The 18,226-nt window shown below is 40.3% G+C and overlaps 1 protein-coding gene across 1 annotated transcript; it reads right to left on the reverse strand.

Moving 5' to 3' along the window:
• Positions 1–7,828: 7,828 nt before the first annotated feature.
• Positions 7,829–9,741, reverse strand: LOC103424478 (nematode resistance protein-like HSPRO2). Its single transcript, XM_008362563.4, has one exon. The coding sequence runs from the start codon at positions 9,516–9,518 to the stop codon at positions 8,058–8,060; it is 1,461 nt and encodes a 486-aa protein (XP_008360785.1). The 5' UTR covers positions 9,519–9,741; the 3' UTR covers positions 7,829–8,057.
• Between the last annotated feature and the right edge of the window lie 8,485 nt (positions 9,742–18,226).

Raw genomic sequence — 18,226 nt, forward strand, 5'->3', positions numbered from 1 at the left:
AATAAATCACATCATACATCTGCCAAGAAAAGTAAATCACATCATTCTAGTGGGGTGTTGTTTGGACCCGATTTTACACCATCGGCCTAAGCGGTCGATGCCGTTGAGTAAGCATGGTTCTCAACCGTTGGATAAGAAAGTTAAGATATTATTGTTAAGAGATAATATTATTATTTTTAATCATAATAATTATCTCTTAACAAGTTATCTCGGTTTTTATGCAAAATAAATGGGATGGAGGCAAGTAGATTTGTGATGGGGACGTGAGCTTTGAATCAAGTTGGTTTGTTTTGCTGGACATGCTTGTATGCGATAAAGATGAAGTTGAGATGGCGATGTGGTCAGGATAGCTTTTGGGATTAGTCAGGGACCAACAAACCTGATGTACATGTGGATTATCATTAGCATTGGATGATTAGGTGGCAGCCTTTGATTTTGCATGCGGCAAGTGAATATGAGTCCTGTTAGGATTCTGTCTCGGGCTAACATAGGGAGGTGATGACATCTATGGTTCCATGTAATTTAGGATTCTACAGATGCGTATGACGATTTCCAATTCGCTCACGAGTGATGAAGGGATAATTATCCTAATGCAACATACGGGATAATCAACAAGATTAGGGGATGATTATTCTACATGAAGTAATATTCCAAGAATCGTGTGTCATGGCTACAACTTGAGGATGAGGCAGTTCATTATTATAAATATAAAGCCACAGACAACTTTCAAAGGACCTCCAATTCAACACACAATTGCTCTGCGCAAACTCTCTCAACAACTTAAGATTTTTTATTTTCTCTTTTCGCTGGCACATCTTCCGTTGGCATCAACAGCACTGTGAAAGCAACCGGTAACATCTTCAGTCGGCATAGATAGCTCTGTCGTCGTAGAATCAGCCGATCTCGCAGCATCTTCCATTGACATCAACAGCACTACGGCGAGGACGGTTGGTTATCTATCAAAGTCTTGGTCGAGAAGGATTTTTGAATCCTTATTGGTCGAGGTCATCTCATTAGCCTTCTCGGCGAAGTGAGGTGTTACGAGTTATTACATTCGGCACATTGAAAGCTGAATTTGATATTGAACTTCACAAAACTAGCAGCCTTGTCTTCAGGCTCTAGAACCCGAAGGCCGAGAGTGTTCATTCCTCGGCCGCAGTCGCAAGATTCAGAAGTCAGCAGCACACCTAACGCAACATCAACAAATTTTACTCCTCGGTCGAGCTCGACCGATGAGTTGGCACGCCCCGTACTCACCGAAGGACGTAGTTAGCTTATAAATTACTTGGCTTACGCGCCACGTAGGCTTGGTAGTTTTTAGGATCAACATTTTGGCACGTCCGGTGGGACCCAGTGCTAAAAACTACGAAGTTCACATGATCTATCTCGATCAGGCTTCATGGGATGAGTGTCATCGCCTGTTAAAGAAGCAAAAACAACTTCTCGAGAGATTGGGAAGAATTTCTGAAGGGCAAGAGGTCGGGGGGCAAATTTCCACTCCGGCCATAACCAATATTCGGCCTAAGAAAATTGTTAATTTGGCCGAAGAACAAAGGCCACCTATTTTTTCGGTCGAGACTGAAAGTGTGGTAGGCCTAGAAAAAAAAGTTCAAATTTCTGAGCCACAAATTGACTCAGAAAATGATTCGTCTGAGGAGTGCTCCAATGACGAACAAGACCAATACACGACTTCTGACCATAAAACCACATCAATTGATATGGTAATTGGAGACATGGTCTTAGACACCGAAACCATGACAGTCGATATGGTTATTGACGATAAAGCCGACGTAGAGATATCCCATTCGGCTAAGTTATTCGAGTTAAAAACTGAAATTATGCCTGGGGGGCATAATAATTGTTCAACATATTCGGCGGCCGAAAATGAAAAATATTTCATCAAGTCAAAAATATTTGGAGAAAATTCTTTATTCGGCCTAGAGCGAAATCAATTTGAGAATTTTGATATTAAAAGATCTCGGCTTGGAGTAAAGCATCGTTGGCCTCCTCCTGACTATTGATCGGCCACTTTCGTTTTCTTCTGTTTAAAAAAAATGAATAAGAAATTATTTTCTTAAACCATTCGGTTGCCTAGCCGATGCTTAAGAAAATAAAGGGGGCACGAGTGATATAATCGGCTGATTAGATTTAATCTTGCCGAGGATGAGTATATATAAAAGAGCTGCTTGCCGAGAGTTTGTTAGGCCGAGCTCGGCGTATTTGTCGAGAAATACTTCCCAAGTTATGTAACCAATATTTTGGGCTTAAACTTAACTTTTGAAACTGAGGGACCTAACTGGTCGCGGGCTTCAAGCAAGACTGAAACAGGATGTGGCTTTGGGTATCATGGACGACAGAGCGTGTAGGCTTCAATGGATGTATGGGTGCATATCAATTCATGCCATGCGGATGCGGTGAAGTGTATATATATATATATATATATATATATATAAAACCAGGCCGAGCTCGGCCAAAGGTTGATTATCATGCCATAAAACATAGCACTTGCCCGACCCCAGTCATTCTCGGCCACACTTGCTCAACTATGAGTTCTTAATAGCATGATGTGTTTTTCGTTTGCCGAGAAATTTTTATCTTCTTCGGCGATACCACGAGATTTTAGTGGGTACGAGACTTAATTTCCTTAACCATTCGACTTACGAGCCGAAGCTCAAGGAAACTGGGGGGCAATGTTTGGACCCGATTTTACACCATCGGCCTAAGCGGTCGATGCCGTTGAGTAAGCATGGTTCTCAACCGTTGGATAAGAAAGTTAAGATATTATTGTTAAGAGATAATATTATTATTTTAATCGTAATAATTATCTCTTAACAAGTTATCTCGGTTTTAATGCAAAATAAATGGGATGGAGGCAAGTAGATTTGTGATGGGGACGTGAGCCTTGAATCAGGTTGGTTTGTTTTGCTGGACATGCTTGTATGCGATAAAGATGAAATTGAGATGGTGATGTGGTCAGGATAGCTTTTGGGATTAGTCAGGGACCAACAAACCTGATGTACATGTGGATTATCATTAGCATTGGATGACTAGGTGGCAGCCTTTGATTTTGCATGCGGCAAGTGAATATGAGTCCTGTTAGGATTCTGTCTCGGGCTAACATAGAGAGGTGATGACATCTATGGTTCCATGTAATTCAAGATTCTACAAATGCGTATGACGATTTCCAATTGGCTCACGAGTGATGAAAGGATAATTATCCTAATGCAACACACGGGATAATCAACGAGATTAGGGGATGATTATTCTACATGAAGTAATATTCCAAGAATCGTGTGTCATGGCTATAACTTGAGGATGAGGCAGTTCATTATGATAAATATAAAGCCACAGACAACATTCAAAGGACCTCAAATTCAACACACAACTGCCCTTCACAAACTCTCTCAACAATTTGAGATTTTTTATTTTCTCTTTTCGCTGGCACATCTTCCGTTGGCATCAACAGCACTGTGAAAGCAACCGGTGACATCTTCAGTCGACATAGATAGCTCTGTCACCGTAGAATCAGCCGATCTCGCAACATCTTCCGTTGGCATCAATAGCACTACGCGTGAGGACGGTTGGTTATCTATCCAAGTCTTGGTCGAGAAGGATTTCTGAATCCTTATTGGATGAGGTCATCTCATTAGCATTCTCGGCGAAGTGAGGTGTTACGAGTTATTACATTCGGCACATTGAAAGCTGAATTTGATATTGAACTTCACAGAACTAGCAGCCTTGTCTTCAGGCTCTAGAACCCGAAGGCCGAGAGTGTTCCTTCCTCGGCCGCAGTCTCGAGATTCAGAAGTCAGCAGCACACCCAACGCAACATCAACAAATTTTACTCCTCGGTCGAGCTCGGCCGACGAGTTGGCACGCCCCGTACTCACCGAATGACGTAGTTAGCTTATAGATTACTCGGCCTGCGCGCCACGTAGGGTTGGTAGTTTTTAGGGTCAACAGGTGTTTATTCCTTGCTTTTGATTTCTCTTTTGCTTTCTCTTTTTCCTTTTGGCAGATGGCAGACAACGCTTCTGTATTGGTTGAGGAAGTGCGCATGCAATTCAATGCTCAACATAGAATCCAAAAAGATCAGATCCCATACCAATTATCTCTCCACCATTGTCTCCGACATTATCAGCTATCACTGCAAGGTTTCTTGGGTCATCATCGGGAATATTTCTTTCAACCTTGCCGACAAGATCTGCACCGACATAAGTAGCTTTGGTATATATTCCTCCTCATTTTTCTTTTTCTGCTGTTTGAACACAAGCTAGTGTACTCCAGCTGTAAAAACCTCATAAGAGTGCTTTTCTTTCTTTCCATTTTACCTTTATTCCACTTTCGCTTTCTCAAAAAAAAAAAAAAAAAGATTTCACATGGCCCTGTAAAGAAGGTGCAGGGAATGGGTTGCGATTGAGCACTCTGGGTGGTACTACAACCCATAGAACCTCATGGCCGGGCTCTCAATTGCAGCCACCGATCCACGATGACTTCTGAGGTATAGGTCGCTTCTCATTTCTGAACCATCAAAACTCCCCTTACTCTTTCAAATTTGGACATGGTACCCCTTACTGCTTGAGTTGACTTTTCAACTTGGTAGATGAACGAACATAGCCCAGAAATTACCATTTTGCACAGACGAGATTTTGAAGGTCTTCGGGCTTTCCGGTGGGCTTCCATCTCAACGGCGCAGCAGGCGAGGCCGAAGGTCATTGCCTAGATAGAGCTGCGGGGGGCCCAGTTCATGAGGTCGTCGAACTCAGCGGCTTTAGAAAGGCCAGGAGGGGGCGGGGGGGGGGGGGGGCGGAATGGGGATGACGAGAGGGAAGGGACGGTGGTGTGGAGAGAGAGGTATTAACAGAATGGCTGAGGAGAGACTAAAACCGCTTGAAGAATCTTCTTTTGTGAAACTTGTTCTTCCTTCACTGCCTCTCCTACCCCATTCGCCAGAAATCACTCTCCTCTGCTCCCAATCACATCAGCTGCAAAGAGAGAATATGGGAAAGAAACGAGCGGATGACAAAGACCTTCCACTCTTCCGATTCTCACCACCGAATTTTTCATTGTCGACCTTCTGTAGTTCAGGCTGGTACTCGATTGATACGGTGAACTTTGGTTGCCACAATGTGATTGGTGAGCCACACCGCCACGTGGTGAGGTCTTGTGCAGGGCGCACCGAAACGAGCCAGGGTGTGTCGTAGGGGAACATAGGCACGTTCTCTTGCTAGCGCCGCTGTTCCTGTTATTGTTCTTGCTGATGGGTAACCGATTCTTCATGGAAATTGAAAGGCCAAGAGAGCCGGGACGGTTTGCGAATCGTAAGGACCACGACGATGACGACAGGGAAAGAGAGTGGGCGTACATAGAGATGCGTGTGGGGGAGGCGGAGCTTTCGAAGAACGTCGACGCCCCAGAGGAGAAGCTCGAGGAGGTGGACGACAAGAAGCCTGATGACGAAGAAGAAAGGAACGGCAACGATTTGCGATGCTTGTACCTGTCAGATCTTGTTCTGGACGACGAAGCCACGACCATTGTCGCATAGTAGTTAAAAAAACATATAAGATGGTTATTCTTTCTAGAGAGAGAGATCTGAGAATTGTGAAGCTCGTTCGTAGCTGTTGCAGTGACCTGGAACGGAAGGTATAGGTTTTGCAGCGACTGTGCAGATGTTTGGTTCTTTGGTTTCTGCTGATTCACGGTGGAGTGTGGTGAGATCTCACGGTGGTGAGATGAAAATGTGAAAGAGAACCGACATAGCTTTTCGTGTTGTTTCCCACAGACGGCGCCAAATGTTGATGCATAAAACCGGAGGGGTCTTGGAACAACGTAAATCCTACCGTGAATCTGCAAGAAATGTAAATAACACAAAATGTATCGTGGTTCACCCCAATGTTTGGGCTACGTCCACACCGATTATTGTATTTCTCTGAGAGGATTGTGAGGAAGAGAGCTTTGCTCTGAATATGAGAGAGGATCTCAGGCCTAAGAAATTGGCCTCCCTTACTTAGGAGAGTGAGGGGTCCTTTTATAGAATAAGGGCTCCTCACTTATTACATATTTGCCTCTTCCTTTATAACATAATTACATTTGAGTCCCCCGAGTATTTATACGAGATCTAAATACAGATGCCCTAAGTATGGTACAAACAATATTTTCAATGCATTTGTTACATCAAATTCCATGAATATGTTACCTATATTTCTTAGGGAACTTTAACGAAAAACTCCCGGTAGTGTTCACTTTAACGAAAACCACATTTTTACACTACAAAGTCAATCATGGTACTATTCACTTTATCCTTTATTTTGTCTTTATCGTTAAAACTCAAAGTTTTCAAACCATTTTCATTAGTTTTTTTTAGTTCTTATGGATCTATTTTATTTTTCAGTTTCATTAATGTAAATAACTATCTTATGAAATAATTCTTTTACAATATGTGCATGGCAAGACCTTTTCCATTAAGAGTGATATCTGATGAGATGGCATGTGTATGGATCTATTTTATTTTTCAGTTACAGTAACTGCATGTGGACTTCGTCAAACACCATAGTCTGGCTCGGTGGATTATATCCGTCATTGTTTGATACAACAGTATATTGCACTAACAAGCGATAGATTATAAGGAAAACTAATGAAAAGGGTTTGAAAACTTTGAGTTTTAATGATAAGGACAAAATAAAGGGTAAAGTGAATAGTACCATGATTGACTTTTTAGTGTAAAAATATGGTTTTTCGTTAAAGTGAACAGTACTGGGTGCTTTTCGTTAAAGTTCCCTAGATTATATCCGTCATTGTGGATGAGTTGCGCATAGAGGTTTCAGGGCTTCTTGTGAGGGAAGTTCTGTTTGAAATTTTGAAACGGATAAATTATGGGAGTAAAATTACAAGCACACAGCAAACACTATTTGCGGATTGTGAAGAGTTCAAAGCAATGTAATGTATTACATTTTACTTTTCGGATTTCAATGCAATTGCAATCTTATATAACATCTTTCAAACATTTCAATCTCACACACAAAGTTTTATTTTGTTGCAATTTTATACATACGTTAGTTAACCGTTAGTTTGACTGTTAAGTAATAATGTGACAAATGCATGATCCACATATTTGATGACGTAACATATAAAAAATAATTGGTTATCAAAGACAAATAAAAAGGGGCCCACCCCCTCTTCTCCCACCCGAGACCTCCATCACCATCTCCTTGTATCTCCAATGCATGTACGGTGTTCACAGTTGTGTGCAATGCTGCTGCATTTTCTCCCATTTCTCATCACACTACCGCCCCAAATCCCTCTCTCTTCCTCTGGTCACAGATGATAAAACCCGATCTGAAATTCGAAACCCAAAACCCAGTTGCATGTTCGAGTTCTGGAGCTCAATTCGAAGGACCAAGTTGGAAACTTTCCCGGAAACCCACAGGGGATTGATAAATCGTGGCGTTTTCTGAATTGGGTTTCTGGAGATTACTCTGTTTGACCATTTTCTCGGAAAAGCTGGGGACTTTTTCTTCAGCTGACTGCTCTTTCCTCCGTGTTCTTCGCGCTACTAAGTTTGAATGTGAAAAATCCTCCACCACCACCCATCCCGTAGAACCACCATGTCAATCCTCCCCCTCCCAATCCCTACACCCCATTCCCAAATTTTCCAAATTTCTTCTGATTCTTCGTCTTCCCAAATCTCCCTAAAATTTTCTCTCAATCCGAAAATAAAAAACCCTCTGAAAATATGTCACACATTTATCACGTCATCATTTAACATTAAACTAACGATTTAGCTAACAAATATGTGAAACTGTGACAAAATAAAAGTTCTGTGAAGGAGTAAAATATAATTTATCCAATATTTTATAAAAATCTGTAATATTTTACAAGATTTGATCAACCATAAAAAAAAAAAGACAAAATAATAAAATACGAAGACGGGACAAAAAAAACAGTAAAAACTAAAAAGAATATTCGCCTTCTAGATCTAGAGTTTACAAGGGTCGGTCAAAAAATGAGTTAACAGACCGAGTCAACATCCAAACCCAATCAGTCAACGTGTCAATCGCTCACTGCATCCGCCGACTCCGCCTGTCTCCGCTGTGTATATCGTGATTTATACTATCCCCCAAAAACGTCTTCGCCGCGTCCAAGCTCGGGAAATAAGTCGGCTCCAGAAATATCCGACTCAGCGAGTCACAGGTCTCCGGACTCACCACAACTCGGTTCCCCTTCGCCTCCAAGCTCCCCATCAACACCACCAGCACCTGCTTGTACGCGTAGTAGAAACGCTTCAGCGCCGACTCCATCGCCTGAAGCGCCTGCAGCACGTGGATCTTCTCCGAGCCGGAGTCGGAGTCCGAACCGGCCTTCTTCTCCGAGTACAGCCTCATCGCCGCCTCCTGAATCCGGGGCCCACCCTTGGGGTCCACCTCAACCCCCAATATGAACGGCACCTTATGCCTTAGTTCCTTGCAGAGCTTCGTCACCTCCACGAGCGCCTTCGATCTGAAGCAAAACGACTCCGTATCGTCCACCGTCTTGATCTGCAGCTGATTCTTCAGCCTCAAAAAATCGGCCGGGTCCATCAGAAGGTGGAGATCCTCTATCTCCGCCAGGAGCTTCCATATCCGTTCGATCACGTAACAGTCGCTCGCAGCCTTTTCGAAGTCTCGAGATTCGATGCGGCTCGTTACGCGCTTGAGAAGCTCCCGGCAAACGTGGACCCACGACTCGAGGACCTGGTGCGTGGCGTACACCGTCTGGTTCTCGTAGCTGTCGACGTGGGGGTCGTACGGGCTCTTCCTCAGCGTATGCAGCTCGCTCGGCTTGCAAACGGCGTCGTAATCCAGGTTCGGTTTCCCGGCGAGGTTCGGCTCACCCAGACCCAGCGAGTACGGACAGTTCCTCATCTCGCACTCGATCGAGTACAAGATCTTCTGCGCCATCCCTTCCGATTTCTGCCACGTGGCGAGTCGTGGCAGCAAACTGGCCTCGCTGATGCGGCTCACCACCGTGTGCTCCCCCGAACTCCACACCTCCGCCATGCTCCCGTCGCGGGCAAGCTCCCCATTCGACGTGCTGAGATCAACGATCGGCGCCATTCCGCGCGTCTCGCTGTCTTCCTCTTCGTCCTCGATCAACATGGCGATGAGCTGTATCTGGCTGGTAGTGAGCGACTCGAGCCGGCGCTTCCACTCGCGCCGGTTCGAATACGGTCTAGGATCGGACAAAACAGTCGAGAGGAACCGGAACGTGATTTCGAGAGCTTGGAGAGCCGGTTTGAGAATCGACTCGTTCTTCCAAGAGGGGAAGTCGTGGGAGCTCCAGAGCTGTCGGAGCTCCGGGAGGCGGAGGTACTGCTCGTAGGTGGAGCAGGACATATCGGAGGCGGCCGAAATATCGGTCTGGACTTGGGAGGCGGCGCGAAACGAACCGGGAACCGAAACGTGGAGCTTGTTGGAGAGCTTGGGGGATTTACTGGGCATGTTGGAGGAGATGATCTTTGCCTTCCAATCTAAATCAACCATTTTTCAGAAGAGAAACCGTCTTTGAAAATGTTTTTATGTTTTTGAGAATTTGTGGATTTAGGATCTGAGTTGCGTTTGAACTGGATGAGGAGAGGAAACGGGTATTTATAGGGCAGAGGAAATTGAAGAGAAGAAAAGGCGTGTGGATAAATGGGCATGAAGAATGAGGAATTTGAAAGTCGTGGTTTTGAAAACTAAATTAAAAAAAAAAAAAGGTCGGTTTTTAATATTTTTGTTTTGTGGGCACATGAAGCTTATCCATATCACCTAATGACTAACCCGTTACCAATACGGTGTGTCCGTAGCAGCGTAGCTTCTTAACAACCAAACGAATATTAAATAAAAATACAAAAACTAAATAAAAAAAGGAAAAAAGTCGGTTTAATTTTTAACTGTATTCCGCTATTAGTATTACATTGGGTTGTGTTTTTTCACGGTAATATTTTTGCTCATTATTTTTAAGTAATGGTAATACCCATTACTTTATTTATTATCGTTAGATAAATTTAATTTTTGATATTTGTGTGGTGGGTAGACACAAATTTTTAACATTAAATTTATCTAATGTTAATAGATAAGGTGGTAAGCAATACCACCACTTGAGGGTTGTGAGAAAAAAATACTTTTTTTTTTTTTCTCACATGTAAGTGAGAGATTTTAGTTTGAATATCGTGAATAATAAGTTCAAATTGATTATATTTCTATACCTTATTAATGGTAGACATATCGTTGTCTAAAAATAAAAACCCAAATTTAATACCATCTCGTTATGTTATTGTTTTATTTAACTATAATATGCATATTTTTTTTGTCTGTAGATATATTCTTGAAGTGAGACATATCAATCTTATGGTGTATTTTTAGCGAAGTGTTATTGACATCCCAAAAATCTCATTCTACACTCTTCACAACTATATTTTTCTTTTCAAATATAGAAAGTTAAGAGTTATAATGAGAATTTTGAAGTGCTAATAACAATTTTTTATTTTTATTATGCCTGAAATCAGTCACGGATGTAGATTGGGACTGATGTGGACCATCTAGAATTTGGAAAATGTACAAATGCAAATCTTCCAAGGAGTAAAGGACCCTCTGAATGTTTAATACGGGTCATGTTTGTGCCACCAAAATGTTTGTTGTAATCAGGTTGCACCGACAACACTCAATAAATTCATTCATTAGACATATAAGTTGACATATGCACAATTCGATTTGGCTAGAGATAACAAGTCCAAAGTGTTCAACAAGATGCACTTTTTTACGAGCTATACACCTGTTTCTATATAAAACTTGGACTTTTAGTACTGGAATTTTCCAAGATTCGAGTTCTGAAATTTTCACTGCCTGGAATGATAATAATATGTGATAGTGTTCGTAATGCACACAACTGCGTTCGTTTCAAATGGACCTGAAAATAGTGTGGAATGTTGAAAGTTTTACTTTAGTCAACGTTAATCGACGTTGTCCATCTACTATCGGCTAAGCTAACTTTAATATTGTGTCTTTTTTTTTAAATTTTCATTTGTTTTGAAAATAAACGTTTTATTTCTGTATCCAACTATACACCCAACTGTCGAATTGAATTGAGAAACTTTTAGCTTACCTTAATTGGTAACAATACCTACAATATTGATTTACGGTGATACATGTACCTTCTTTTTGTAATAGACAATTTTTTTTAGTAAAGAAAAGTTTAGGCGGTGAATGGTTATTTTTCACCATCAGTATCAGGTATACTCATAATCTTAAGATGAAAGGACTTATCCGTAGCACCTACCTGCCATTTGTAATCTTTATGTATTTACGTAGGAATTTACATATTGCGCACCAACAAGGAATGCAGACAGCGAGAGTCAAACTTTGATGGGACGACACATGACAGAGCTCTTACTAAATGAGCCAACACTCGTTGGCTGTAATAGAAAATTCTCACTCCATCAAGTTTCTATATTCCCTTTCGACAAGAAAAAAAGTTTCCATATTCCCTTATATCGCCTTTGTTCTCTTTTTGAACAAAATAGGAGCGTACCCTATGAACCTTCACCATTCCCTTAAATTACTTGACTTTGGGTTGTACTGGTCAAGAATGTTAGAGAATAAGATTTCACATCCGGTCATAGATAAATAATAAATTCATAACATATGAAAGTTGCAATCTCTAACATCACCAAGGTCTTTAAAATAAAATTCAACACCTAGTAATGAACAGTTAAGTTGAGACACTATCGATATTATTGATAATGGACTTGCATAAGCCTACGAATTTATTATTGTATCAAATTAGGCTATACTTTCGACACCTCCTAAACCAGATTTACTGGCCTCAAATTTGCAGTTTGCAAAGTTTTAGATAAGTCGAATCCAATATAATATATATCATTTTATTTTTGTGGTTAATAGTTGTAGCCGAGTTGTAAAGAAGACCATTAATTTATTCGAGTTCCTTCTTTGGATGCTTGGTGGGTTGTCCCTTCTCTAAAATTGGTTGTCATCCAAAAATTCTGAGTAGAAGAAAATGTTTGTCCACATTTCTCAATTGGTCAACAAATATAAAGAAGGCGACATGAGTTTGTGGTCAGAATTTACGAAACCGTGCCCTTGTCGGTTAAGTTGGGATAGGGTTAAGTTAGGAGAAGGAACTCAAAAATCTGTCCGGACATTTCGGAAAGCAGAAAGAAAACGACTGCAGCCGACTCCCCCTAATTTTATACCACGGCCTTTTAGGCCGCCTCTTCGCATTGGATTAAAGCCAAATTAGTCTTTATAAATACCAACGGCGTATGGAAGAGCATTCTGGATAGGATTGAACAGTCTGGACTAATTTTCTTTTGTAATTACTTGATGCTCATGTCCATATAAAGTTAGGATTCCTTTTCCGAAGACTGTGAGGAAAAAAAAAAATATCCGAATTTTTCAGAAAATTATTTGTTAGGTTGGAATAAGTTTTTGAGCAACCAAATAGAGAAGTTTTTCGCTCCTCTAATAAAATTTTGTAGCATATCGGGATTATTTGTTTGGTGTAGAATTCGGAAATTGAAATTTTGCAATACATCGAAAATGGTGTCATGAAAATGTACAATTCATATATAGTGTCATGCAAGCGCGAGCTGAAGTTTTAAAAGGAAGGGGAACAACGAGAGTCAAAATTAAGCCGAAAATGTGGAGTAAGCTCATGTACCATCACACCTATAAGTCTCAACCTCATGTATGACAAAACACCTTCTAAATTCTTAATTGTAGTAGTTTGACATATTGAAGAAATCTCTAGGGTTTGAACGATGGATTTGGGTGTTTGCATGTTTTGCATTGCACTCAAAGGATTCGAACTTACCCAATTAAAATACAACACTTGAAAGATTTGTCATTTCCAACATTGTACATTTCACATTTGGTAGTGAAAACGAAGTGGAAAAGCAAAAAGAAATATAATAAAAGCAACCAAACTGGCGGACTTTACATTTCATTTACTTTACCCATACATATCCAATCCAGATGATTCATAATATTTAACCCGAAATACACCAAGTGGCATTGCATTCTTCAATTCAAATTATGGGCATGCACTGCACGTCCATCTTCCCGTTGGGGACTGTTTGGATAACTCATAACAACAAGAGGATGCTGAAACGACTGTGACGGCGTTGCCCCCTACACTACAAACATCAATGCATTAAGGAGGACACGCTTAACCATCTTTGTTGAAAATGTGCACTAAAGATGGGGTCGCATGACCCAATTTTATTGCTTGCCTCCGTATTCCTAGATGACACCAAACCATAGGTCGCCATTGTTGGCTAATCTCTCTCTTTAACTTCGACTCTTTGTCCCTTTCTCACTCCTTTTTCAAATCCAATCCAATAAACTATGAGATATTTCAGTGTCTTGGACAACTTGTTATTATACAATTAATGATACACTTTAGAAAAAACTTTTGTATAATTGTACAATGACATGTGATGTTCCGTCCTATGTTTCAGGAACACTAAAAAATCTCGAATCCCCAAACAAGTTGGACTTGGATTGGATCAAATCCTCGGAATTGGATCCTCGCCGGATCCCTTTCCTAGGAATCCTAAGGATCAAAGCACACGGACCGTTGATAAAAAATCGTGCGGTCACAATTAAATGCTTTTTATATTTTTAAAAGTAAAACAATCTTATTTTACGTGAAAAATATAAAAAAAAATTACGACCACACGATTATTAATTAACGGTTCGTATGCGTTGATCCATAGGATCCTTAGAGGGATGCTGCGAGGATGCAAATCCCAAATCCCCCGCGTTTACCGCCGTCAACTTCTGCCAATCCCACCGCCTTCAACTAGCCACGCGTCCGCTACCCGCTGGCCCACCAAAGCGAGACTCAATCTAAGTGCCTTCCAACTCGGCACGCTTTTTGGTCGCCAACCAAATCACGCGGGGTTAACCATGTGAGACATGCCCCCACCTTCCGACACGTGGTGTGAAGGTCACGTGAGCTACCCACTCCACAGGTGCGCGGGACACGTGGGATCATCACAGTTGTGCGGCGGTGCCTAACAAGCCACTAGGATGCAGCCATGTTGGCCGTACAGTAGTGGTGGTGGTGGAGTTGCATGATCCGACGACGGGTGACTGTTGGGATGGGTATGGTTAGTTGGCTTAGCCGTAAGTTCTCGTGTGTGTATGGTAGTCTGATATGCCCACCCCATCAAAAGCAACCAAAAGGCAAGAAAAGTTTGGTGTTTAATTATTTAAAAAAAGATTTGGACGTAAAATTGGGTCCTTGTATTTGCACTCAACATACACTTAGTTTGCAAACCAAGCGTAACCATATTATTCAGAATTAATTTGCTCATTTTTTACATCCGAGTTTGAATTTATTTTTCGAGTATAATGTGTGTTAGATGTGAAGTATATTATAAGTAGACGGATCACTAGAGGTATAGATAAAAAGAGCGACTTCAAGTTAACAAGTATTCTGCTTTGCCAGAGTCAAGAAAAACATTTATTTTATGTAGCCCTATCCATGATTTTCAAAAAGGTTGTTTCCACGATTCGAAATCGTGATTTTTTTTGTCACAAAGAGGTAACTTTTCTGCTGTAGTACGGCTCGCCTTACAAGTGGTGTGGATACAATTGTAAAAATACGAATTGGCTTGATTGATTTGATTTAATTAATATAAAATGAAGTTGAATTAATCAATCAATAAGCTATACGGTGTTGGTTAGTTAGATTTGAATAAATAAAGGTAGAATGCTGGTTTTAACCGATTTAAGAAAGTCGGCCGGTTTTCGATATGGATGAATGTCCAACAGCTTATGGTGGGATAAACAAGAGCTCACGAAACAAGTAGATAGTTGCAATCGTGAGTGCATGTAACCATTTTTATTGGGAGCCAATAGTAGAAGCGCAAATTTGTATTTTATTTATTTTTTAATATCTAATAGATAATTTTGTCGTTGATGTTGCTTTATTTGACCTTGGGAGGAAAGTCAACTGTGGGCTAGGAGTGGTGTCCCAGCAAGGAAGCATGCTTTGAGGCAGAAAGTGGGGGATTATTGGCTATCATGCACCGGATGCTAAGGATTGCCCCCAACTTTATCCACTTGTTTAGACAGGATTGAATCGGAATCTATGTAAGACGTCATAAAACATGTTACCGCCAGTTGTTCACATTGCGTTGTATCAAGGCTAAAAAATAGGCATCAGCTATAAATTTGACGCAGTTCAAGATGTTGTTGTGGTTTTTTATATATATATTCGATATTATAATTCAAACCTCCCAAAGAAAAACTACGAAAAAAGAAGAAAAGCGTTTTGAACGAAAAAATGGACTTGGATTGTCTGCCCTCCAATTTCTGTGCCCTCCTCGTGCCCTCCTGTTTTTGTGGTCACGGTTAAGCCACGTCAACATTTTATATTACTATTTCTTTTTGTTTTATTATTTTTATAAAAAAATAATATAAAATATTGACGTGGCTTAACCGTGACCACACAAAACAGAAGGGCACGGGGAGGGCACCTAAATGGGAGGGCAGACAATCCAAGTCCCGAAAAAATACCTGTGAACGACTAAAAGTAACATATTTCGAGATTGTAGCCAGGGTCTTGTACATTTTAATATTCTTAGTTTCTAACTAGAAGAAACTAAGAAAAATACGAAGTGATTAGTTGGATAACCAACGTCAAAGAAAAAGATTAGGTCGACGAATTTTCTAGCCATCAGTTTGCCCAGTCCACGTCCACGTTGTGCGACTTAGAATTATACCAACAAAATAGCACTGTTACAAATCAACTCAAAAGAAAACAAATTGACCTTGTAGATCATTTTTATTAGCTCTTTGAGCATCATTATGAGAAAGTTTTTGGATAAATGGTCAGGGTGTTCACATGATGTTACTAATTCATATGAACTCCCTTTAAAATCAATCAGCAATAGTTAAGGTGTCATCTAGACGTGGCAAAAGGGTTGTATTTGTCGTGTTCATGTCGTTTTTAATGTCATACTCATTAGTTTATGGGTTGTGTTGTGTCAATCATGTTATCTTAACGAGTTTTTAACATGTGACCTAATAACGACTTGATTCGTTAACAGGTCGTGTCGGATTGACACGTCATGCAAGAAATTGTTATATCTAATGTATAGATCTAGCAAACAATATCTTACCAGGTTCTTAACACGTAACCGGACTCATTAACGGGTTCTTAACGGGGTAACCTGATAACGTCCCCCGACTTGTTAGCGAGTTCACCCGAAACTTGTTGCTTTCATGTTGTTTTATGTCTGATTAACTGATCGTGCAATCATTTATCATATTAATAATAACGAAACTTATATAATATAACATAAATAAAATGATAATACTTGACGATAGAAAAATGTCAAATTATTAAGATGAGAATCACTTTTATAATGGCATCGACATTATTATCTGAAATTGATCGTTGAGAACAATCAAACCATTAAAAAAACACAACAATGTTTTTGTTCTTGAAATTCTTAGCGTGCTTGGATAATATTGCACGGATGATAACAATATCCCAAACCCAAGTCACAATTCACAAAACCATTTTATTGTCCCATCAATCATCATAGTGCACGACAAGCAACACCAAAAGATTCCCAGCACAAGAAATTTGGAACAAAGATTATAACTTTGCACCCCGCGACGTGCACAACTTAAACTCATACAAGATTAGCGCATTAAACTTTAAACACCAACGTCATTAATCAATCACTTGCAAGTCCTAGATTAACAACCTCGTTCTAGTTAAGATTAAGATTCTTTTTGTGTCGACATTTTGTTGGTTGTTCATGCTTCGTGACTCATAACCAGTATTTAAAATATTCATGAAATTGTCGTTATTTTTGTCGAAATATCTACAAAATCAAGAATCGATATGGTAGGGGAGTGAAATGCAAACTTCAACCTATATCGGCAAGATACAAAAAAAAAACAATAAATTTTGATGCATTTACCGATTCACAAATAGAAAATATGCAGGAACCGTTGCATATTTCAAATTTTTGAGAAATGTTCTCTAATTTCGACTAAATCTGAATAAGTTGGCATGCTAAACCATTGCAAATTCCCATAATTTTTGTCGAACGCAACCGTTATTGACATCGATATATCCACCAATATTTTCATATACGTATGAATATTTCCACCTACATCAATATTTTAAACAAAGCTCATGACCTATCCCACCTACATTAATCTCATAAATATATTAAAATAATAATCCATTGAGACTAATAGGGTTGGAATTGATTAATATAAACATTAGTTTAAGGAAATAAAGACCAGCCTGCCTGCCCTGTTCGTAGTTTATGTGGATAGACATTACGTGAGGGGATGGCCACAGTTGTTCCTGTCTTTGGCAAGTCAAATGATCATTAAAAAAAAAAAACAGTAAATGTTGCTTAGCATGGGGCTAAGGGGACCAGAGGGACCTAATATTGGGAAAGATTGAGGCATGAAAGGAGCAAGCTAACCCTACCTTTGCACAAGTTCATCACATTATGTTCTTCGTCAGCTCTGCATCTCGAAATTCAAAATTCTAATGATATACGAACTGTTGCAGATGTCGGTTCAGCCATTTAACTAGGATAGCATACCGACCCATTGTACACGATATCGATATCTGAGACTCAAATAAGAGCTTAAATTACGTTTGCAAACAGTTTAAGCATAACGTGTATCAAAGTATGGTCAAATGAGGATGAATAGCAGGACCACAGGGGTTGACCTGCCTAGCTAATCATCTTCTCATCTAATTTGTGCAATTAGTTGTGACTTTGTTATCGTATCACCAATTAAGTAAAGGACCAGAAAGTCATAAAACTAAAACATAATGTATTTCATTCTCGAAAGCATTTATACACACTACCAAAAGACCCTTATTACACCTTCGTCTACTTAAAATAATAACTTCAGGGCACGTTTGGTGGACTGGTTAGGATAAGATTTTTTATATTTTGGACTGGTTAGGTTAGGATTAGAAGGGATAGGTTAGGCTATTCGTCTACTGTTTGGTGGAGACTAACACAATTGGCTTAGGATTGGATTGAAAATCACTCGACCCACCCACCCACTCATCGACCACCACCCAACCCACGCTGCTCTTAACCCACAACCCGTCTAAACCAAAACCCGTGACCCATGACACCGGCACAGCTCGCGGCTGACCCACAGCAGCGCTCCAACAACCCCACAACATC

Source organism: Malus domestica, chromosome 07 (genome assembly GCF_042453785.1).
Source record: "Malus domestica chromosome 07, GDT2T_hap1".
Taxonomy (NCBI): Eukaryota; Viridiplantae; Streptophyta; class Magnoliopsida; order Rosales; family Rosaceae; genus Malus; species Malus domestica.